Source organism: Lepisosteus oculatus, chromosome 13, assembly GCF_040954835.1.
Source record: "Lepisosteus oculatus isolate fLepOcu1 chromosome 13, fLepOcu1.hap2, whole genome shotgun sequence".
NCBI lineage: Eukaryota > Metazoa > Chordata > Actinopteri > Semionotiformes > Lepisosteidae > Lepisosteus > Lepisosteus oculatus.
In genome coordinates this window covers 26,999,631-27,024,184 of record NC_090708.1, presented here as the reverse complement: position 1 = coordinate 27,024,184, position 24,554 = coordinate 26,999,631, and the positions used below count along the sequence as shown (strand labels likewise).

The 24,554-nt window shown below is 43.1% G+C and overlaps 1 protein-coding gene across 3 annotated transcripts; it reads left to right on the top strand.

Annotated features, from left to right (window-relative positions):
* Positions 1–535: 535 nt before the first annotated feature.
* Positions 536–24,515, top strand: gart (phosphoribosylglycinamide formyltransferase). Of its 3 annotated transcripts, XM_069197300.1 has the most exons (23): positions 771–858; positions 1,878–2,010; positions 4,858–5,006; positions 5,565–5,660; positions 7,998–8,172; positions 8,856–8,967; positions 9,588–9,656; positions 10,267–10,392; positions 10,907–10,994; positions 11,368–11,453; positions 11,841–12,009; positions 12,438–12,669; positions 14,938–15,032; positions 15,416–15,525; positions 16,192–16,390; positions 16,805–17,056; positions 17,388–17,540; positions 18,078–18,281; positions 19,221–19,370; positions 20,191–20,321; positions 20,589–20,730; positions 22,287–22,402; positions 23,332–24,515. In XM_069197300.1, exons 3-23 carry the CDS (start codon positions 4,862–4,864, stop codon positions 23,527–23,529), a joined length of 3,048 nt encoding a protein of 1,015 aa, XP_069053401.1. In that variant the 5' UTR covers positions 771–858; positions 1,878–2,010; positions 4,858–4,861; the 3' UTR covers positions 23,530–24,515. The 3 variants fall into 3 exon arrangements, with proteins under 3 accessions (XP_069053400.1, XP_069053401.1, XP_069053402.1); XM_069197299.1 differs by lacking the exon at positions 1,878–2,010 and having other exon boundaries at positions 536–858; XM_069197301.1 differs by lacking the exons at positions 771–858; positions 1,878–2,010 and adding an exon at positions 2,054–2,149.
* The last annotated feature ends 39 nt before the right edge of the window (positions 24,516–24,554 follow it).

Below are 24,554 nucleotides of genomic sequence, written 5' to 3'. Positions count from 1 at the left end.
GCCCTAGTATAGTGACAGGGACACTATACTGTAAACAGGCGCCGTCCTTCAGATGAGACATAAAACCGAGGTCCTGACTCTCTGTGGTCATTAAAAATCCCAGGGTGTTTCTCGAAAAGAGTAGGGGTGTAACCCCGGCGTCCTGGCCAAATTTCCCATTGGCCCTTATCAATCATGGCCTCCTAATAATCCCCCTCTATGAATTTGCTACATTACTCTGCTCTCCTCCCCACTGATAGCTGATGTGTGGTGAGCATTCTGGCGCACTATGGCTGCCGTTGCATCATCCAGGTGGATGCTGCACATTGGTGGTGGTGGAGGGGAGTCCCCATTACCTGTAAACCACTTTGAGTGGAGCGTCCAGAAAAGTGCTATATAAGTGTAAGCAATTATTATTATTATTATTATTATTATTATTAATAAGGTGCTATACAGGTTTTGCTTTGATTTGACCAGATCTGGCGCTAGAAAAGGAAATACAACACGTGGTTTGGGAAACTACATCCCCCATGATGCTCTGTAAGCATGCTGTGTTGGAGAAAAGACGTGATCCAAACTTATTCGTTTTTTGCGACACAAAACTAGGGAGATCGCACGATTAGTTAGAAGTACACGAGTGCATTGTGTTGGATTTAGATAATGATGTCATAGGTTTATTTCGATAGTTCACCGCCCCCTCCCCATGTGTTCAAACTCGCAGCACGAGGCGTTTGCTGTGTGCTTCAGTTCCGTATCTGTGCAGGAAGACGCTGCAACATTTGGGACTCCCTGCATACGAAGTGTTATCCCACCAACGTTCCGGAAAGCACTGCTGGCCGCTACATTCACAAAGCCTCAGGCGCGTCCCCTAACTTTCAGGTAATAACTTTTGGGGTTTGCACGTGTGGTTTTGAGAGAATAGTATTACTTTGAGTTTACTTTGGACACGATTGTTTCCCGCTTTGTTAAACGTGTGCGTTCTCAACTCCATGACTCGAGTTTAATATGAATGTTAAACTTTATAATGTATTTATATACGACTCATAATTTGCAATTTGTAAAATTGCCCAAGAAAGAAACAATTTAAATGAGCCGCCTAGAGCTCATTTAAATATATGCATGGGTCAGTTAATTAAAAGTACATCAAAATGCATGATAGACACGATCAATGTCTTCTTGGACAGGTAAATTGCTTCAGAAATATAGGAAGAACCCCGGTAATCATATCTTTTTACTTTGGATTAAAACCTGCAACTCTTGGAACACAAGAGTAAAAATGTGTGTTTATGAGTGATTTGACTGTCTAGGGAAAGATTATTTGCATATATATTTTTTCTTTTACTGAAATGACATTTCGTCTTCTCTGACCTCGTGAGGCGCATATGAGCCGACGAATTTTGCAATTACTGTAATGAGAAGTCATGCACAGCGAGTTAAAACGCTACATTCCAACAGTAAAATCGCGCCCCCCTGTCTAGGCTTGAGAGATGTGTTGATGTTAGGTCTGTAAAAAGAGATTGTAAGAAGGGTGGACGAGTTTAAAAATTGCACAATCGCATTGACAAATTCCAATTACCCAAATCAGTAGTGATAACCGCATGAGTGTAGGTCAGAGGTAGACCTTAACCTCTTCTTTCAGTGATTATTTGTATTCACTGTATTCATACGGGAATCTAAGTTGCCCGTCTAAATTCATGTCTCTAGTTGCCAGCATTATTGGTGAGATTTAGATGAATTCTTAGTGGGACATGCAAGTTTTAAAACAAAAATCTCTCTCCAACCAGCTACGGGCTTAAAAACTGACGTGTGTTGTATTGTTTACATACAGAACTGTCAAACTGGTTAAGAAATATTCCCAGGTTTTATAAGGACACGATTTACCACCCGTTCTTTTTTAGGAAACTGATTATCCCTGGTGAGTGTCCTGGAAACTTGAATGATGTCCCAGAATCGGAGTCGGTGAGATAGGACAATGCAATAAATATTAGGTGTGCGGATCAGCCCCTTCTTCTAGCCAGAAGTTCATCCTGGGTTAGTTCCTGATTCCCGATTCCTCATTCATCCCCTGCCTGACAGCTCCCTGTGGATTGCAAGTGAATCACGACTGCAGAAGGTGTCATTTAGAACCAAGACAAGTTTGAAGAGCCTTTCCTGCAGTAATCCAGATACGGTAACTGCAAACCTCAGTGTGTAGAGCTAGGAATACAGGATTGACTAGAAGATGTTTGCAGCATTCTAGCATTGGATTGACATTTAAGGGGAACTGCAACCCTATTTTTACATTTGGGGTTTATAATGAATTGGCAATGATGAGTGCATTTCCAACCACAATGAAATTACCAAGTGCAAGATAATGTGTACAACCTCCAATTTACATCACAAAAGAGGCCATTTCAATGTGTGCGTAGCTCCTTTAAAGACGTCATTGTCTGTGATTCAGAACGAAGCAACAAATCTTCCAGTGATGCGAGAGCAGTCCTGTTACCTTTAGATCAAGCAAATTGTGCAACTTTATTTATTTTAAAATTGTTTAATGAAACCGACACATAGAAGCCAACTTGTTTTTTAGATACTTTTTAAGTATTGCAAAAAAGACCAACCTGCAAACCAGCTAAAATAGACATTTGTTTTCAAGTTTTGCAAAAGTGCTCTGTCATTTACTTTGGTGGTTATTTTATGATGTATCACACCTATAAGAAAAAAAATCATAGCAGGACTTGTATTGTTGGAGAACTTGTTGCACCATAGACCGTGCTGTCGTCTGAACAGCTGATTTAAGTGCAATTGAATTGTGTTCAACATATTGACTTAGAGATGGTTTTGTCGGCAAATACTACTTAACTCAGCATGCAGATGACTTTTGAACATTTCTGGGGTGAAGTTTCTGCTGCACAACCCGTACTTATTCGATTGTACCTCATGCTGAATCTCGCCAAGAAACTTGTCGATGGGCAACATCAGTGTCCATGTTTATTACCCATCTCTTGGCTAGTTGACGATCCCTTGGAAAAGAAAACTGTTGAACTTTCTGCTGATCCAGTCCTCAGTTTTATCCGACCACTAAAATGTCTCAAATGCTCGACAGTGAAGTATTGTTTAAAATATATACAACATAAAAAAGAGAAGAAAGGAATTAATATTGTTAGGAGACTGTTTCTCATTGACTTGCTGCGACTAGTGAGCAGGAAGGGCCGCTTTTACATCAGAATTTGCGCAAATACTCGCTCTTGCCTGTGGCAAGACCAGCAGTTTCTAATTTGTCAGTGACTACATTGCAGCTGTACAGTACGTATATGAAATTCACAATTTTGCATTTAATTAGAAATGTGTACATTTTGCAATACCTTCTAGACTAGAATACCGGGTCTGAGAAATTGGGAAGCAGTTCTCATTTAAGCCTGTGCCTATGAGTATATTTTCATTTCCCCAATTAGATTTCATCCGTGCTTTGGCACCAGTTGTAGAACTTGTTTAATAGTCTTCAGGATGATCAGAATGCTGCATCTTCAGTGCAAAATAAAACTATTAACACAAAGGGTTGATGGAGACTGGAACAAGCTACTTAGATATATGCCTATAGCATTGATGAGCTCTGTGTAATGTAATCTGTCCAGTTTGGCTCCCAAAGATAATATCCTAGAGGAATTATCACGTGTTTCCTGTTTGATATTTAGCATCTATATGAAAAGGGCCCATGAGTGTGGCAGTTATACACTGGTGTCCTTTTACACTGCTGAAAGATTTAAGGACAAAAGTGTTTTTAATGGGAGACTAGTCCCACGTGAGTGATGCTTATTAACGGGAGATGTCAGTGATTTGCTTCTGTCTGAAAGGTCACGGTTAGGCTGTAATTCAGAACTGACATTTTAAAAATGTTATATGCTGTGTTTGATGTTTTCTATAGGTCAGTCCTGCATGCAGTTAAGTTGCCTGGTTAGAAAATTAAACGCACCAGAATGCCCTGTGTTGATTAATAGTTTATGAATAAAGTATGAATAATTTTTGGAGTGGTGGGGGCAGTAAATCTATATAGTTTCTCTGGAGTGTCTGCCTACCTGTCAGTGGAATGGCTGATTGGGCTAGTAAGCTACAAGTTCAGTGAATCTTCTTTATTGACAAACCAAACTTTTTTCGTCTTGAATAGGCAAGATGACAAGGTGTCCTGAGTATTAAAAATCCTCCAAAGCATTGACAAAGTCAGTGCATTGGGTTTGAGCAATGAAACAGGAACCAGAGAACGCAAGTGGAAACTATGTGAAAGAGTGGCACTTCTTAACCCAAAGAGTTGTGGGAGTCTAGTCAAACTACCCAGCCATGTGGTTGAAGCTGATAACCCTATTCTTTTTTTTTTTCAGGAAATGGCTGGATGAGATTTTTGAATCAATTAACTATCAAACAGGCTAGAATGCACACATGGCCTCCTTTTTCATGATCTTATGTTGTCATATTTATTGGTTTCTGTAGAGTTCCACAAAAGCTTTAGGGGAGTATAACTGACTAATACTTAATGTATCCAAAACGATACCCAGATTGCAGATTTCTTTGTACTGGTTTTGAAGGGTTGTACTGCATGTTTTTATTTAGTGATGTGATAGTGGGTAATTGTAGTAATTTAGATTTTTTTAACAGTTGTATAATAATTTTCATTGCTCTATGTAAATATTCTTTCTGCCATTCGAGGTCTTTGAGTGCTAGGGCTCTCTCAGTCTGTCTGAATGTGTTCATTTGTTCTGTTCAAGTGTTGTCTCCTCCTTCTTTCTAGTCTGGACTGTTCCAATTTGAGGGGCATTGTGGTAAATGTTCTGGTTCACCAAAGTGAGTGCTTGAGTACCTTCGGGACCTCCATGTCAATGTCCAGGTGTTTTCTCTCTCTCTCAGAGACATGGCCGAGCGGGTGTTGGTGATTGGCAGCGGGGGCAGGGAGCATGTCCTGGCCTGGAAGCTGGCTCAGTCTCCGCACGTCCAGCAGGTCCTAGTTGCCCCAGGAAACGCCGGCACAGCTAATTGTGGCAAAATCTCCAATTCAGGTAAGAGTTGATGCCCTAGTGGGGCATTTTTAGAAATAAGTCCTTTCCCCAGCCCTGTGAGAGGAAACAGGGTAAGATACACTGTGTAACTTTTAGTAAACTGTATAATTCAGGCAGCCAGGCCTGTTGTCTGACTCTGTGAACGGTTTAGCTGTCCATCTGATTTTGTGATTTTCTGGGACACAGCTGGATAGTGGAATATGCATTCTGTGATTGATGCTATGTACGTATAACTTCTTATGCTCTGTGGTTAAATATGTTTTGTTTGGATGTTTACGAAAACGAAACTGGTTGGCCAGAGCTGTTCTTGGATTGTAAAAAAACCCTCTGAGAATGACTGTCTTTAGAGCACAGCAGGAGCTAAAATTGTCCCAGTTGATGCTTTCTGGAAAAGTAATTTCAAAACTTTTCTGACCTGCAGGAACCCTGCAATCTTTCTGTTTCTGCAAAGAAAAAGTAAAGAAGAATAAAAAGGTGTTTTAAGGCTTTTTACATAGGACAACCAGGTCTGAAGTAGTTTGTCATGGTGACCTGACCCATCTCTCCCTTTGTCCTCAGCGGTCTCTGTGAGTAACCACTCTATCCTGGCGCAGTACTGTAAGGACCACAACGTGGGCTTGGTGGTCGTGGGGCCAGAGGTTCCCTTGGCCGCAGGTTTGTAACTCCCCCTGCAGGGCGGCGACACTTAGCCACTCACCCTCACTCCCCCCGTATTAACCATTGGTGCCACAAGGTTTTAGCAGTGTACTTCGAATAAAGATGAACCACATGCTCAGATTAGCCAAACTCCCTTCAACTCTCCTCAGCAGGACAAAATGAAATAACTTCTTTCTTTGGTGAAGTGAATTATTGCAAATTGTAAATCAATTGAAAAGTTGCAGCTCAGGACACGGTCCTAAGTGGTTCACCCAGGATAGGCATTTGTTTGGCACTCAGGATAAGCTCTATGATCCGGATGTCATGGGTTCCAGATAGGCAGGGTAAAGTAAATGCTTTATCTGTACACTGAAATTGAATTGGGAAATGTCTGAATGCAATCATATTTATTTATTGTATACATAGGATATTTAGATCAATTATATAAATTGGTAACAGCCGTGATACTAATCCAGTGCCTTGTGGTATTCCACTAATTACATTAATTACTAATTACCTCAAATGGAGCATTCACGTCTTTACTCTTCTTTCTATCAACCAGATCTCAATCCATTCCATGTATACACATTTTCCCAGATTTTTAACATCTGCATTTTGAGAATTCATCTTTATTATTTTACCATATTGTATATTTTATATATGGTATCTGTATGCTCTGTGTTTGTCCATTACTGTTATTTCCTATTCAAAGAACTCTAAAAAGGTCTGCCTTTTATAAATCCACAGTAACTATCCCCAGTGGTTCTCTGCATATCCATATAGGTCATCCTCTAGTTTAGTTCCAGTTATAGTTTCCTTTAACTTACAAGAAGTGGTTATCGGATTGTAATTGTTTGGTTCGGCTTGGTCTCCCTTTTTGTGGATGGATGCTATTTTAATAATGTTTCAGTCAATTTATTGCTGTAAATGACATCTCTTGTTTCTTTAAGAACAATCAGGCTTTGGGTATTTGTGTTATGTTCTTCTAGTGATGCTTCTGTCATTTGTGACTGCCTCTTCCACTCTAATGCTATAGTATGCATATCATCAGTCATACTGCCTTCGAACACCAAACCTCTTCATTTAACTTCAAGCTGTGAATTGTGAGTGTTACCCCATCTTTAAAGACAGCTGTGTTGTTTTCCAACTGTATGTAAATGGGGCATTTATAAATGTATATTTGGGGTGGAGTGGTGGCTCTGTGGCTGGAAGGTTGCTGGTTCAAATCCCGCAGCTGGCAGAAGAATCCTACTCTGTTGGGCCCCTGAGCAAGGCCTTTAACCCCAGCTGCTCCAGGGGTGCTGTACAATGGCTGACCCTGTTCTCTGACCCCAAGCTATTCTCTGTGTCTGTGTGTCCATGGAGAGCAAGTTGGGTAATGCGAAAAGATGAATTCCTAGTGCAAGAAATTGTATAGGGCTAATAAAGTGATGTTATGTTGTTATGTTATGTAGATGCTATATACTGATTCTTTAGCCATTCATTTGCAAATATATAGCTGCGGTAGGATCCAAGATACGATTTGTGATGCTTTCTAGCAAATGCATCACCCCAACGCATAATTCATAAGGCAGCTTTCACTGCATACACCATAAACTCACAAAGCTCCTTTGTGTCACATTGTGAACACAGAGTTTTACCTGTGTTTTAATGCTTAGTGCTTTACCATATTATATTCAGAAATAGCGAAGTGCAAACATTCTAGTAAAATGCATTTTGTGTAAACTACAAGGGAAAGCATCGGTAAAACCCCCCAAAAGAAGTTCTTGTTGGATGTTTCAGTCCAAGAACGTCGCAACACAAGTTCTGCATAGCAGCACTGAAAACAAGAATAAATTAGTCTGCATGTTGTTTTTTTTTATTCTTGTCCTGCATGAATATAATTTCAAAGAGTTGTGTTCTTTCATCTGGTGCACTGTACAGTATTAAGCAGAAAAATAAACTTCACTTCGAGAATGCAAACTGTTTCTGAGACCCAAAACCCCCCCTCATTTACGTTAATATTCAGGGGGAAAAGGGATTCTTTATATTGCTCTGCTATTAGGTGGACTTTTCTAAAATGTTTCCCTATTGTCTACTGGAGTATGCCTCCAGTAGTTGTTTTAGCAGCTACAACAAGCTTTATTGGCATGAACGACGGATTACATTGTTGCCAAAGCAACAGCAGAATATTAACTGCATTATATTGTGTTGGAAGTCTTGTTCTGATCTTCTGTAGAGAACGTTCTGTATCTCCTTTAGAGGGGTGTTCGAGACTGTTACGCAGTCATAGCCATTATGTCCATCATTATCAGGGTGTCTTGCATATTTAATCTCAGTGGTGCCTATTTTGAACACATTTCTCTTGTGTCCCAGGGGTGGTGGATGACCTGACGGCTGCTGGGGTACGGTGTTTCGGACCCTCGGCAAAGGCGGCCCAGCTGGAGGCCAGTAAGAGCTTTTCCAAGAGTTTCATGGAGCGTCACGGCATCCCCACCGCGCGCTGGGCCTCCTTCACCGACCCGCAGGAAGCTTGTCGCTTCATCCAGGGGTGAGCAGGGGGAAGGGGGAGCTCTTTCACTGGAGGTCTTGCGAGATTCAAGCGGTCTTTTCAGAATCCCAAAACATCCTCCGCAGTTGTTTTGATCATGTACATGTTTGTTCCTAAATCAAGCCTGGCTTTTCCCGTGGGTCTTTTAAAACTAACGCACTAGAAGACAGTGACATTTTACAACTTATTTGCATTGCTTAAGCAGGAAAAATAGGGGATTTTTCTCAATGGATTTCTTTCATAATGAATCATGCCAGAATGTTTGACATGGTTGATAGGGCACCTCTGATACAGGTACATGTTCAGAAATGTCCTACACTAACAGACTAAAGGAATCGATCCTTTTTGGTCTTGAACAGAGAAGGCTATGAGGGGGATACAAGAATGAGCAATGAACCACAAGACGAGAGGAAATCTGAGGACAGGGTTATGGGAGTATAGAACAAGCTACTCGGCTAAGTGGTTGAAGCTGATACTTTGGTTTCCTTCAAAAAATGACTGGATGAGATCTGTCAGTCAATTAACTGAGATAAATAAACCAAATAGTCTCCTCTCGTTTGTAACCTTATGTTTTTATGAATGCTCACACACTGGGGTTTGTAAGTGGGGCAGCCTTTCATAACAGGTTTGGAGACTGAGAAAGGTTTCACATAGTTCCCTGAGCCTCTGGGCTTGTGTTCCAGAGCGGAGTTCCCTGCGCTGGTGGTCAAGGCCAGTGGGCTGGCCGCTGGGAAAGGAGTCATTGTCGCGGCGGACAAGGAGGAGGCCTGCAAGGCTGTCCGGGACATCATGCAGGTCGGATGGGCTGAGAGTCTCATTCTCTCTCTCCCCATATCTACTGTATATACCACGCTTAGTAGTGGGAGGTAGAAATTCACTACTAAATAGAATAACAGATTTGATTTTGTTAACCAACGAAGTCTGGGCTCTGGATAAAGGTTATTTTTTTCCCTTCATGGTCTTCAGCTGATCTCTAGTGGAGTGTCTGAACCATTACTTTATATTCATGACCAGCCAGGTTCTCTTACCGTTGCAGAGATTCAATGAGTTTCACTTAGTATTAATCAACTATTGATTGAAGTACTGTACATTAAAATATGTGTACACATCCATTTGTAATTCGGTAAAATTAGAGATCATTGTAAAGGAGTGAATCATTTTGCAAGACTTTGCATATATAATCCTGGTTATATTGCAAATCTGACATGTGACTCAGTGTAAATATAGCAGAATGTGTAAATAAAGGTATCTAGGAATAATGTAACAGTATCAGGCTATGTGAATTTTCTCTGCTGTGTGAGAGGTAGTGGCCCATGGTCTGTGCATACTCACACCCATGTCTGACTGTCCGTGGGTACTGGACTGGCTCAACCTGTCCATCACTTTGTCAGACTTTCACTATTTTCTTCCCCCAGGACAGGGCTTTCGGCTCAGCTGGGGAGGTCGTGGTAGTGGAGGAGCTGCTGGAAGGGGAGGAGGTGTCTGTAAGTCCTGCTCATCCCTGTTCCTACACACTCAGACATCACACTGTCCCTTAAAGCACTGTCACAATGCTTTAATACTGTGTGGTGCACTTAGCGCTCTTGTCTAACCCATGCATGTTTTGCATAGTAAAACAGTTGTTCTCAACTTACATATTTATTCAGAAATGATGCAGCTTTTCAATAGCATCCTCCTGCTGCCAAATCCCAGTTAATGGGCGAAGCACTGGTGCAGTATAAGGGAGGTCTATATCAATGAATCATTATACATCAAAAGGATGAGACCATTTCAGTGCTATACAGTTAGTTTTAAATGTAAAGAGATTACATTTTTATTGATTACATTTGCAAATTTACATGGAACTATATGTGAACTGCAGAATTCACGGGAATGTATTTTTCATTTAGCTTGTCCATCCTGAGAACAGTATGTGAATAATCACTGATTGTTTTGTTTGCTTGATTCTGGAAGATTGATACCTATCAAACAGACTAGTTGGGCCGAATGGTTGTTTATAGCCTTTCTTATGTCTTAGTGTTTTGTTGTGTAGCATCATTTAGACACTTGGATTTAGCTGTTCCTGCCTTGTTCCTCTCTTCCTCTCTTTCTCAGTGCCTGTGTTTCAGTGATGGCACCACAGTGGCTCCAATGCCCCCAGCCCAGGACCACAAGCGTTTGCTGGATGGTGACCAGGGTCCCAACACAGGAGGCATGGGTGCATACTGCCCTGCACCACAGGTGCATACTATGACAATCGTCATGAGCCAGGAAAAATAGGCTGTTGTTAGCTGTTCTGTGCCATTGCACCACTTTGCAGTCAGGCAATTGGCATTTGTGATCGTGTGATTAATATGAATCACAAGTACAATGTGTTCTGTTTTGGAGAAGTTCCTCGCCTACATGTGATCATAATAGAAGGAAATATTTTTGTGTTAGTATTAGTATTGAGTATTAGATCACTAGATCAAGTATTAGATCACTTTTAATCTATCAGTATGGAGGCGCTGGGTGCAGATCAGGATCAGGGCCTGGGAATGGAGGGCTTAGCCTGCTTCGGGATTGCAGGAATTGAGCCTGCGTCGGGATCAGGTGTCTGGGAATAGAAGGCTGGGCATGCCCAAGGATCGTTGGAGAGAATGGAAGTAGTCAGTGTTGAGTTGATGTTGGTTCTGACTGCTCAAGCAGGTAGATGCTCATCTTGAAAGATGAGAGATATGTCCCTGTAATCTTGCCCCTTTCATCTGTCTATCAGGTATCCGAGGAGCTGTTTCAGCAGATCAAAGAGACGGTGCTGCAGAAGACAGTGGATGGGATGAGGCAGGAGGGGATCCTGTATGTTGGTGAGTATGGATGTGTCTCTAGATGTAGGGTTCTCTTTTTCTGCTATCTCAACAGCTGGTCTAACAGGTATCTCAGGTCTCTTTTTAGGGGCTTGTGTGTCATCACTTACAAATCATGGTATTAGTTAACACTTCTGTGTGGATGACATTCACCTTGCGATCTGACTGTTAAGGGAGTTTTTTTTAATTTTAATTTTCATGTAAACTTACTAAATTGGAGTTTGCTTTGATATTTTGGAGGATTTACATTAAAATGGTCCCAGGCAAGCAGACCCATTGATAAAGAGGGTAGAAATCTAGAATGCTACAGTAAGGATGGGTCATTTCCAGATATTGAAGATAACACATTCTCTTTTTCTCTGTGTATCTGCAGGAGTGCTGTATGCAGGGCTGATGTTGACCAAGGAGGGACCCAAAGTGCTGGAGTTTAACTGCCGCTTTGGAGACCCAGAGTGTCAAGTGAGTGGAGGATGGAGTGCATTTTTGAGCTAAAAGCCTATGTTGACCATGCTCTCCTGGGTGAGCCCACCTCTCTTAAGCTGTTACTTCAATAATGGACCTTCAGTTCACAGAAGGCTGAATGATTTGTATTCGTGTTAATCGTACAAGTATAGCATACTGGTGAAACCTGAACCTGATTGAGTCATTAAGGACAGAGTTTCATATCGTGGCAGAATGGTTGTGTTCTTGGATTTCTGTAATCCCCCTACAGTATGTGTCCAGAATGCCTGTTTGGCAAGCACTTCTCTGTGGTGCCCAAGTAAGGCACCATGTGGGAATGTCTGTTCATACACACAGATGCTGTGTTAAGTCTGAGTAGTTGTTGTTGTTATCATCTGTTTTCAGGTTCTGCTGCCTCTGCTTCAGAGTGACCTGTATGAGGTTCTCCAAGACACGATGCAAGGCAGACTAGCCTCCAGCTCCCCCCGGTGGCTGGACAAGAGTGCTGCAGTCACTGTGGTCATGGCAAGTGGAGGTTACCCTGGAGAGTACAAGAAAGGCTATGAGATTACAGGTACTGTGCTGCCCCAGACTAAATGTACAGGCCCCATTTAGTATTGGAGTTAGTTTAACCAGCACATTACTTTTTACACCCTGTCTATAAAAGAGAAATATGATTGTCCTAGAGGCATTGATAAAACTGCTTTTGTGCTGATGTCAGACATTTTTTAAATGTTTTTAAAGGTGTCCCTTGAAATGGAAGGGGGCTGCTTTGCACTGCCTTTTCACCTGTCAGGTTTTCAAGCAGGCACTTATTTTTAGACACAGTGAAGCTGAACGTTTCTTCTGACACTGACATGGGTAACCTGTCTGTGTTTTTGAGTTAGTGAACTTCTTCTAAGTGGATAGTTTGAGGATTCTGAATCTATGTGGTGAGGGCACTGCGGGGAGTTTGGGCTTCTCATGTCATGCTGTTTGTTGACTCGTAGCTCTGTCCCACAGGGCTATCCCAGGCTGAAGATCAGGAGCTGCAGGTGTTCCATGCAGGCACTGCGCTAAAGGAGGGGAAGGTTGTGTCAAACGGAGGACGAGTGCTGACTGTCACCGCTGTACGAGACAACCTGGAGAGCGCTCTGCGGAGTGCCAACCAAGGAGTGGCCACAGTGGGCTTCCAGGGAGCTATTTACCGCCGTGACATTGGTCACAGGGCCATTGCCTTCCTGAAGCGCTCCAGGTGTGTGTGAGGAGAAGGGGCGGGGCTCTAACCCCTGGGAGAGGGATTGGACACCTGGTCTCTGCGTTGCTGCAGTGTTTCTTAGTCTCATGCAGGAGCTCCAGCCTTTGATAATATAGTGCCTTAGACAGATCAATTAAGTCATGAAGAGCTCAGATTAACTGACAAACAAGAGTCTTTGACTCTACAGGACAAATAGCGAGTCTCACCAAATTCAGGCAATAGTCCTAAAGTCTAAAACACTACTGTTTCTAATTCAATAATGCAAGTTTTTATACTGTATTCTGAGAGTGGTATTGTGAGAGATTTTCTATTTTGATTTTGAAAACGTGTAATACCGTTTCTCCTTTGTACAGTCTCCCAAGACTGTATTGTCCTGGAGTACTAGGATATTCCTGTAGAGAAGAGGGGTTTTATATTGACAGGAAAATAAAAATAAAAGTGGAACGGACAGACAGGCATTATGTCTTTGTCCACTATTCATGTCTCACAGTGGAAATAACCAAATCAATAAAATCTTGCTGCTGCAACAGAGATTGTTCATGTTTGTTCTGATTTTTTTCCCTACACTTCTGCAGTGAAGACCGGTTTCTCAGCCTTGTGTGTCGACCTGTCAGAGATACAGGTCCATGTTCTCTGTGGAAGATGAAGTTAACAAGATTTAAATTGGAGCGATTAATTTTTTCCTTGCATAATTTAATAACTTGTTGATTTGTTGGGACATTGCAGTTATTTGCTCTATTTTCAGTTCCTCTGTGAGTCAGAGTGTACATACTGAACTGCCTGCTGGATTATCTGGGTTTACAGAGCTGCTGGGATATAACACTGGGACAAGGGGAAGAAATTCCCTTTAACTTCCTCCTGTGGTTTGTAAAGGTTGTTTTCCCTGACTGTGAAATAAAGCTTTGATTGATTTATTGGCAGTATATTCACTGGCCCTGTAAGGAAGGATAATGCATCAGAGGGGCAAGAAAATAGACAATATTAAAACTTTCTAAACTCATTCCAGCTGGAAACATCAGATGCCAAGCCTGATATACTGTCCTGGATTGTTGCCGATTTTTAAAGACCTAGGGAAACTAATGCTTCTCATTAACATTTGTCATCAACAGGGGGTGTAAGTCACAGGCTAGTAGAATGTGTGGCTGATGCTGGAAACAATACAAGCTCTTCATCTGAGATGTATGACCTATGGTGGGTTGCAGCAGGGCTCAAGTCTGGCAAGAAGGGAATTAATGGCATGATTCAAATTTTCATCTCTCAAGAAAGCCGTTGTTACATGAGTAGCGGTGAATGTTGTCGTGTCAGGATGTGTCCGCGGGAAGGACAGGAAGTGAGTTCTCAGGACTTGATTAGTATAGCGCCATGCACTTGGGTTAGACCCTCCAGCCCAGACCAAAATGAGCGAGTGGTGCTGTGACTCGTGCCCTCTCAGATTATGTCCTTTCATTGACAAATTGTGTCTTGTCAGGTAGAGCATTTCTGGCTGTGAACATCCTTTAGAGAGTGAAAGTATGTTAACTTAGTCCAGGCTCCAACGTACTGGTAACACAAAGGCTTTCTGTTAATAAGTGGGGCATATCAGCTCCTTTCTGTTCTGCCTTTTCTGTTCACCAACCTTGAGATTCAACAGGTTTAATCATATAATCACTTCCCACTAATAAAGTGATTTAGTGTGACATGGCCATGTGTTCACTGACAGATCACTCACAGTCATGAATAACAATTAATCACAGTTATTTCAAAAGACATCATCCAACATTTCTAAAAAAATATACACGCATAACTAGTTTTAAGTAATACTCAGTAATAATACTTAACTATCCTGAGATTAAATTACATTATTTACAGTGAGGAGCACACTGAACCTTGGAGTCAAAGTTCATTTTCACTGTTTACACCAAGACCTCGGAACTATGTGGTAATATATTTTAGCTGGAGTGAACTGTCTGAAAACTCCTAAAACAGTACAGTGTAGTCCTGGAATCGTGAGGGACTCAATGCTATCACTGTATTTATGATTTTGGCATGTTTTGCACAACCCTGATACAGTTCAGATTTTGCAAACTCTAGGCTCTGGTGCCAAATGTTTGTAAATGATGTATAAAAAAGCAACATACCTTAAGGTTTGCCTGCCTGTGCTGATGTTTCCAAGCAAGGTCTCATTGAAATATCTGCAACCTGGTGTGGTCTTGTACATGATCCTGGGCATCTAAATCTGTGACCCTGAAGCTGTGTAGCTGATTCCTGTATTTCCCCTCCCCCCAGAGCTCTGACCTACAAGGACAGTGGAGTGGACATTGCTGCTGGCAATGCACTGGTCAACTACATCAAACCTCTGGCCAAAGCTACAGCCCGCAAAGGTATGACTCCAGTTGTGTTTGAGCTCTCTCTGCCAGAACCACTGGAGCTTATGAAGGACCTTTACTTCCTCACTGTGAAGTAAACTACACAGACCAGAAGGCAAGGAGCCAGGCTACACCATTTTCAGGTCTTGTCTTAAAGTTGACTGCTGTGCTCAAGAGTGATAAGTATTGACTAGAGGTCGTAAAGGGAAACATTGCTTCTAAGAATTTGCACAGTATTGAAAGCAAGCAATTCAAGCCATTGGCCTTCTTGTTTCTTCTAATTGAAATAATTTGTGGACCATCTTAGCTGCTTAATGTCTGATTTGAAAGCAGTTCCATTCTTTCCTGGACGTCTAAGGGTTTACTCACCTGGGTTGTATATGCCGTCTCTCCTCTAGGGTGCAGTGCTGAGCTGGGGGGGTTTGCAGGACTCTTTGATTTGAAAGCAGCAGGTTTCACGGATCCCATCCTGGTGTCTGGAACTGACGGAGTGGGCACCAAGCTCAAGGTACGTCACAGGGCGTTTTGTGTGCTGTAGTATGAGTTAGTTCAAGCAGGAAGCTACGTCGGCACGTGTAGGCTGCAGAGGGACAAGTTAAAGGCTTATTCCACGCTGAAAAGAGAAGAAAGGAAACGTTTCAGCTGTGGAGCCTTCTTCGGGTGTGAAGTGTGAGTATGAGTTAGCCCTCTGAGGAAGTGTGTAAAATAGAGAAAGTGTTGTCACATGAAGATGTATGGTGTGTGGGCTAGCATTAGTTAACTCGCTAAATGCGGATGTTAACAAGGTCTGGATGTGGGAGTCTCACACTACAGCCTTTTATAAGAGTAGTCAAATACAGATCTTTCCATTCTGAAGTACTGCCAGCCTTTTAATTGTGCAACAGCATTAGTTTGCAGCTAATAAATCACTCTGGTTGTGCTTGATCCCACAGTGGAATCTGAAGGGCTGATAATTAGATCATTTTAATCTTGTGTGAAGTCTTTTAAAGTATAGATGTACAACAATTATAGGGAATGGTTTTACATCAGGTCCCATTGATCCATAGGTTTTATAGGGAACTTCCATTCTTTCAGGGGAGCACCTGCTCACTTACAAAATGATTCAGACTAAGATGTGCTTGGAATAAGGATTACTGGGTAGATAAAGCGCCTTTCTTTCTCTGCCTGTCTGTAGATTGCTCAGGCCTGTGGTCAGCACAGCACTCTGGGTCAGGACCTGGTGGCCATGTGCGTGAATGACGTTCTGGCACAGGGGGCGGAGCCCCTCTTCTTCCTGGATTACTTCTCCTGTGGGAAACTGGAAGTGGGCGTGGCCTCCTCTGTGATTGGCGGCATCGCGGAGGCATGTCGCATGGCAGGCTGTGCCTTGTTGGGTGAGGGAGGGAGAGGACCTGTGGTGTGTAGACAGAAAAGGGGAGTGGGTGGAATGAGGAGGGAGCAGGGTGAGATGATGGGGAGAGTGGGCTGGGTAGGATTAAGGGCAGGTGGGTAGCTGAGTAGGCAGTGCAGTGTAGAGAGGTCAAAATGCATCATGCCCAGATATTTGAGATTAAAAATATCCTAGCATGTTTTCTGGTTTTTGGTGACCGAATAAGCTAAACACAGTAAGTAACATGAGAACTACTCTTCCCTAACAAGCCATCTAAGAAAGCTTAGATCTAAGATGATATAAGCCATTTATTCTTTAAAGAAAAAAGTGCCGTCTTATTCTCTCTTTCATAAAACGTTTGGTTCAGTTAAGTTCCATATGTTGCTGAATGCTTCCTCTGATCCTCCTCTGACTGCAGGGGGTGAGACAGCAGAGATGCCGGGGGTTTATGCCCCAGGAGAGTACGACCTGGCTGGGTTCTGCGTGGGCGCGGTGGAGAGGGGCTGCCTCCTGCCCCGGCTGCAGGAAATCACTGCAGGAGACGTGCTCATTGGCATCGCCTCCTCCGGGGTGCACAGCAACGGGTTCAGCCTGGTGCGCAAGGTGCTGGAGCGAGCAGGCCTGCAGTATGGCTCTCCAGCCCCCTTCGGCCTCCTCGGGCAGACTGTGGGTAGGTGACTGGCACAGACAGAGCCTTATTAACACATTGGCTGCAGCCATATTCATCAGCCCTGTCTCAGCAGCAGCATCGGGTTTCACACCTTGCACAGAGATTGTTTTGGCAAAGCACTACAGCCTGCAATACTGATACCATTGTCTTTAACAGATTCATCAGTTACAGGTAAGTCTCCTTCTTTCTTCCCATTGGTCAAAAGTCACTTTTTTTTACTTCGATACACCTGCCTGGATGATCCTGGGTTCATTGTTTTGCAGGTGCAGTGAAGCACACAATCAATGTTGTAAAGCTGGATTGCTAACTGTACTCTCTCTCTCTCCACCAGGGGAGGCTCTGCTCACCCCCACGAAGATCTACAGCCGGCTGCTGCTGCCAGTCCTGCGCGGCAAAGCAGTGAAGGCGTATGCCCACATCACTGGCGGCGGGCTCCTGGAGAACATCCCCCGCGTCCTGCCCCCGGAGCTGGCTGTGGACCTGGGTAAGACTGGGCCTGCAGGGAACAGGATTCCCAGTCAGCTATCGGAAACAGAGCCAGCCCAAGTCCTAGGCTTCAGGAACAGCTCAGTTGGAAGTAAAATGGACAGGCAGGCAATTTCAGGACCCCCACAATACAGAATAGGTAGTATGGTGATTCAGGTAGGGGCTGTAGGAACAAGAATATCAATCATCTGTGGAGAAGAAAAATTAACTTTTGGGTATTCTTGAGACTCTGATCTTAGCCTTGCTCGCTGTTGGAAAGAGATCTATTAGTCCTCAGCCCGAGCAATCTACAGAAACAATCTTTTTTTAAACCACTCCAGCAATCATGCATTTGGCAACTTCCTGTCATTTTACAGGATGATCCATGCTTATACACCAGTGCTGATATAACTTTCCAAGGCGTGTGTTTGGACTGCAGAGCGAGTGTAAGCGTGCAGTTTGAGAATGATGCATCCGGCAGGTATCTGATGATCATCAGTATATCTGGAATACTGCAAGGGCTTCACAATTTTTCTACTGAGCTTTTTTGTTGCAGATGCCTCGCAGTGGCGCATCCCAGAGGTCTTCTCCTGGCTGCAGCGGGAGGGGTGTCTGTCGGAGGAGGAGATGGGGCGCACCTTTAACTGTGGGCTGGGTGCGGTGCTGGTGGTAGGGCGCCAGGAGGCAGAGTCTGTGCTGCAGGAACTGCGCAGCCAGGAGGAGGCTTGGCTCGTGGGATCACTCACCCAGAAACAGCCAGGTGAGACTGCGCCCTTTCACAAAGCTGGAACCGGCAGCCCACATTGTGTCAGACACGGACACTCTTACCGGGGTTTTAGAGGTCAAAAGTCAGAGCAGGTGAGATATCACTTGAGTTCTGGAAAAGGCTCTGGCTGCGTTATTCTACGCAGTTAACCAGAATTACCATTTTATCATATTCTGACTTCAATAGCAATGCTTCACCTACATAAAAAACTCTGTGATGATGTCCAGAGTCAATCTAAAAATTATAATAATATATTCTATACACTCATATAGCACTATTCTGCAAACGCTTTACGGGTAATGGGGACTCCCATCCACCACAAATGTGTAGCCCCACCTTGGTGATGCGACGGCAACCAAAGTGTACCAGTACCCTCACCACACATCAGCTATCAGTGGAGGGGAGGGCAGTGGATCAATAGGGAAGCCCATTCATAGAAGTGAATTATGAGGAGGTCATGATTGGTAAAGGCCAATGGGAGATTTGGCCAGCATGCCGAGGTAACACCACTACTCTTTTGGAGAAACACACTGGGATTTTTAATGACCACAGAGAGTCAGGACTTTGGTTTTATATCTAATCTGAAGGATGGCCCCTTTTTGTGTCCTCATCACTACACTGGCTTAGTAGTACCCACACAGATGCTTCCAACTGTACTCCCACACCTCCTCCAGCAGCAAACCTAGCTTTCCCAGGAGGTCTTGCATCCAGGTACTGGCCAGGTTCACAGCTGCTTAGCTTCAGTGGGTTGTCAGTGGTCAGTTGCAGGGTGATATACAGTAGATGCTGTCTGTAAATTTTAAAGAGGTTGATGCTTGCCACAGGTAATAACTGTGATGGTGGAAAGGGATTTCTCATTACTAACAAATTACAAATTTGCACACCTCTAAAGTTCTAGTAAAAGTTGCATTAGCAGTGTGCATCTGTCCACAGGGGCTGAGCAGGTGGTGATTCGAAATCTCCAGCATTCCTTACAGGCGGGTATCCAGATGCCTGCAGATAGCAGCACCCTTCAGAACAGTGCATCTAAGGACAGCGCCCCCCGCAGGAGAGCCCGTGTGGCTGTGCTCATCTCAGGAACAGGTGTGTCCATCCTTCTGTCTTCTTTGTCATCGTGGCATAAGAAGAATTCAGACCTTATGCCACAAGAAGGGCTTTGTGACTGTTAATAGCCTCTTCATCAGAGAACCTCATCTTTCCTTTTGATGGAAGATCCTAAGAAATCAACTTGCACAGTATGGTTCTGTGCAAATCTTCAGTTCTTAATGCCCTTCTGTTTCTTAGCTGTGGTGCTCAGTTCCTGCTCTATGGGCGTAGTTTTAGTGGCTTAGTGATTGTCAGTTGAGCACTACAAGCCTGGTTAATGTTTTCTAGCCCACTACAACCAGAATGCAATAAGGAGTCATGCTTGATAGACTTGGAGCTCACAGAGACAGCAAGGATTAGTAGACTTAGTCTCAAAGGAACAATGTGCCTATGCTCTGCAAACTGGTGGGGACATCATGAGGGACGCTTATCTCTTTCATTTGGCTAGCCTCTAGCTTTGGCTAGCTAGTACTTCGCTGCAGAATTTAACAAAAGATGAATACTGTAGTTCAAAGTTATTCCCACCTAAATTGGTGGGAATAAAATAAGATTGGCACCTCCAATATGCTAATGCACTATTTTGTGATAAAATAGGTAGAAAAGGTATTTGTATTGCAACAGACACCAGGGACACATTTGTTAGCATGACCACTTTTTAATGTCGGATCCAGAGCAACATATTTCAGCTCAATTGTATTAGGGTGTCTGTTAGCTTAGTGACATTCACCGCTGCTTACATAACTTCCTGTCGCTCTGCAGCAGTGTTGCTGTGCAGGTGTGAGGTCCTAAATGATGTAAACATGTGTCTCTTTATCAGGCACAAATCTGCAAGCTCTGATTGAACATGTCAAGAAGCCCACCAGCTCCGCCGAGATCGTTCTTGTCATCTCCAACCGGCCTGGTGTCGAGGGGCTGAAAAAGGCAGTGCTGGCCGGGATCCAGACCAGGGTCTGTGTCCCTGATCTTGTGTGTCTCTGTCCTCCCTGTCTTTCTGTTCGACTTCCCATTGATTAAATTCTTACTGCTCTGCAAGACATGGTGCCAAACACGCCGACGTTCTACAGTCCGTTTTTACCAATTGCCCTTACAGTCTTTGTGTGCATGAAAACGCCTGTGTCATACACGTCTGATGTCCAGTGTCACCGATCTGTTCTCTAAATGTCAGTAAGCAACGTGTTCATCAATGTGACCACTGATGCTCTCTGCTGCGGACAGGTGGTTGATCACAAGCTGTATGGGAGTCGCGCTGAGTTCGACGGTACCATCGACCACGTGCTGGAGGAGTTTGGTGTGGAGATCGTCTGTCTCGCTGGGTTCATGAGAATCCTCACTGGCACCTTCGTCAGAAAGTGGAATGGTAATACTAAAAGTAAAAATAAATTAGGATCTGGGTCAAAGGAGCTGCAGTTCAAATACATTTTATAGGTAGGAGATCTACTTAATTACAGAGAAATTAAACATTATTCACAAATTGGAAAACCAGGGATTTCAAACTCTTACTGTGTCATCCATACAAGAAATTATGATATATAAAGAGTAATATAAAGAAAGACAAAATTTGGCTCAACACTAATGTAGCCGTCCTTTTTGTTCAGTGTCCACCAGCAACTGATATCTTCTGGCTTTATGGTGAGAATGCTTATTCTTATTTTGAGATCCATGGAATTGGCTGGAATTATTTCACTGACTTGCAGAGGTTTGGAAATTGAATCCCAGTGTTAAGTTACTTTTAAATGCATTTGATACACACATTATCTGCACACACATTGCAGTGATCTTTCTGTCATCCAGGCTAGTTATAGTAGTTCATTGTCAAAATTCAGAAAAGGCAGCTGATGGGAACCAAAAACGTGATCACAAAAGGTCACATTGTGAAACTGGTTTGCATTGATAATTAATTGTAATAGTCCGGGTGGGCACCTGCTTCATTTCCTGAGCTGAAATGTATCACTCTTTTTTCATGTCGGTTATCTTCAGTTTATTTGAGTGGATGTTTGACAACCACTCTTTCAGTCTGAGGAAGCCTCAGTCTGTACCAAACAGGTCAACACTGTCAATTGATGATGTACTGCTTAGATTTTAAGGCCATGATAGTGAGTTTTTTTTGTGTTAGCTAGCTTAGGAGTGACTGCAAAGAGATCAGTTGTGTATCTTTATGTTCCATGGCCTTACTGGAACAATCACTCTTCTGTGCAAGGATTTCCCACTGCAAACACAGAGGTGTAAGCTCTGTCTTCTGATATTATTGCTTATCGATGTGACATTTTCTCCATTACTGGAACTTTTAAATGAACCATGTCACATATTCTTCCTTGAAGCGACCTTCAGCGTTGATATTTTAGCATACAAGAAGAACATTTTGCTGATTTTGCTGGTGACTTCCTGAGGAACTGAATGAGAAATTACAAAATCTTGGAAGAGAGCTCTTCTTTGTCTATTCAGACTGGGAGAAAGCTCACTGCGAGATAAAAGTATTATTTTGGAGGCCTCTGAGATAAAAGTATACTAACTATAGGTACAGTTTGCTTAGCACTATTTTAAAACGACATATTCGTTATATTCGTTATATGACCAATCAAAATGTTAATTTGAAGGCTTTCCATAACAATTGTGGTCTGGACCTTTTCTGTTCAACATATTGGTATCAGTGCAGTTCATTCCAAATGACTAATTATTTCATGAAGCCAGCTACCCACTTCACTGAATTGAATTATGTTGTTTCAGCTCATTTGAAACTGGTGATTTTAAAAGACACTTGTCACAGTGGTGGTCCTTCAAGACCGGAGTTGGCCTCCCCAGACAACGGGGAGGTACCTCGGTCCCCGTTCTGTGTGGAATCGTGACAGGAGTGCAGGACTGTGTCTCGGCTTGCGCTGCTGCAGTCTGACCGCTCTCTTCTGCTTTACGTTTCAGGGAAGATGCTGAACATCCACCCTTCCCTGCTGCCTTCCTTCAAGGGCGTCCATGCCCACCGGCAGGCGCTGCAAGCTGGGGTGCGCCTCACCGGCTGCACTGTGCACTTCGTGGCGGTACGCCTGGTCTCTTTGCGTTTCTCTGCAAACTGCCGATCCAGCTCATCTTACACTTAATGAAATTATCTTAATCGGCAGGGTCAGTTAATCGTGTGTCAGTGAACCCAAGAAGGGTAACTAATAAGAGATGGCCATTGAGTCCATTTGACAGCTGTTTGGTATACTGTAAATCATTTGAAACTAATTGTAATGCTGGTAGGACAGAGGTCCCGGAATGGAATGAAATAGCACGATTTCTTTCACCTTTTCTTACCCTGTGCCTCAGTATTAAGGTCTGTATTGATACAAATCCTCACAGCTGAAAAATTATTAGCAGTTATGTTTCCTGTAATGATACTGTCAACCTGCAACTTAAGCGGTCACAGCTTTATGTTGTCGGCTAAGGAAAATATTGTAATGCTTTATTATTTGAAAGATTCATGAGGCATTCCTACGAAAGCTAGTGAGCCTATACAGTCATCTTTTTTACTTTTATACTGTTTTTATATTTAGATTTAATTTAATTTCATTACTGTAAGAGGGTAGTAGGGTTTTTTTAAAGAGTTTTAGGTTAAAATTTGGCTTTACCTGCTACTCAAAATCACCTACTCCAATGTAAGTTATAACTGTATTTCTATGGATTTCTATTTTGTTAAAAATAGGGGGGTGAGGAGCTTTTTTAAAGTTTATCACTTTTTTGTGCCACAGAATTGCAAACTACAGAAAATGTTTTCTTCCTTACAGTCATATTATTGTTCAGATTTACATGGGTATTGTTGAAGAAAAACCTTGTTCCTGTCATTAGCACAAATTCTCTATCAGCAGTCGTCTGTTTCTGTAAGTGAGGTTTGCAGTGTGACAGCGTTGTCTGTAAAGCAACAGTACTGCAAACCCGGCTCCTGTGCTCTGTGGTATTTCAATCAGCTAACAGTCTCTGTCTTCTGTAGGAGGAAGTGGATGCAGGGGCTATCATTGTCCAGGAGGCGGTGCCTGTGCTAGTGAATGACACAGAGGAGAGCCTATCGGAGAGAGTGAAGGAGGCAGAGCATCGCGCGTTTCCTGCCGCCCTGGAGCTGGTGGCCAGTGGCGCTGTGCGGTTTGGAGAAGACAATCGCATCATTTGGAGCAAAAGTGAAGTCCCATAGACCTCAACCACAGACTGAACATCTCAGTAACTCATCGTTCCCCTCCTCTATAAAAGGATATTTCCGCAAAACAAATCCCTCTTCTAACTTGACCCCTCCCCACTAACACATCTAACAACAGCAGCATGTGAGTCTGGCCGAAGAATAACTGAAAACCACGACCCCAACTGGCCAACCAGTTGCCACTTTAGCTGTAGGGCCACTTTCTAAGTAACATCTTGTCATTACAAATAACGAGGCTCTAACATGATTTCTTTAGCTACCATGGTCATTTTGGGATCAATAAAATGTTTTCTTGTGATTCCCCTTTCATAACAAAGCTCCATCTGAAAAGAATCCCCATGAAAGCCATCCCCTAGACCAAAAGCAGGTTGCTAACTAGCTGAATCCACCCAGAAACCAGACGCATCCCACTGATAACAGCACGCCTGGCTCTTACCCAGAGATCTCCCCCACTCTCCAATCATCATTGCTCAACTTGGTCCTCAGGTATGATTCTCCCTCCCCAGTAACACCTCAGCCATCCACACTGTCTTCATATCTCTTATGCACATCGTGGGGTCAACTACATGGGTGATTCTGTAAGGTCAGGATGAGAACATCCCTAGCAGGCTTCTCTAAAACATCCCTTTTTTACTTTAGATGCCAGAATCCTTTAAGCAGGGAACACTTGAAAAATGGTACAAGTGCATGATGTTTGTGTAGCATCCGTAGTCCTTCAAAGATGGAAAGTAAATGTGTGTTTGTATGAGTGTAAGCAAATGAAAATTATGGTTCTCACTGAAAAAAAGTAGTCACTAGTTCTCAACTTTCTGTCATGTTGTGATGGAAAGTGGTTAAATTTAAAGGTGTGACACAGAGTACTACTGAGTACTACTCAATACCTGGTGCTGAAATGCCTCTTGCAGATAGATATCCCCATCTTTTTTTTTCCCCAAGGCACATGGTTCCATTCTACATTAAAAATTCCCTGGTTAAAAAAGTGAGCATGTTGTCCATATTGTGTGTAGTAGGTATAAGTGAAT

Bases quoted from the DNA above. Each gene is read 5' to 3' on its own strand.
- gart (XM_069197299.1), top strand. From the start codon at position 683: ATGTGTTCAAACTCGCAGCACGAGGCGTTTGCTGTGTGCTTCAGTTCC. The intron at 9,657-10,266 runs GTAAGTCCTGCT...TCTCTTTCTCAG, and splicing joins TGGAAGGGGAGGAGGTGTCT to TGCCTGTGTTTCAGTGATGG. The intron at 12,670-14,937 runs GTGTGTGTGAGG...CCCTCCCCCCAG, and splicing joins GCCTTCCTGAAGCGCTCCAG to AGCTCTGACCTACAAGGACA.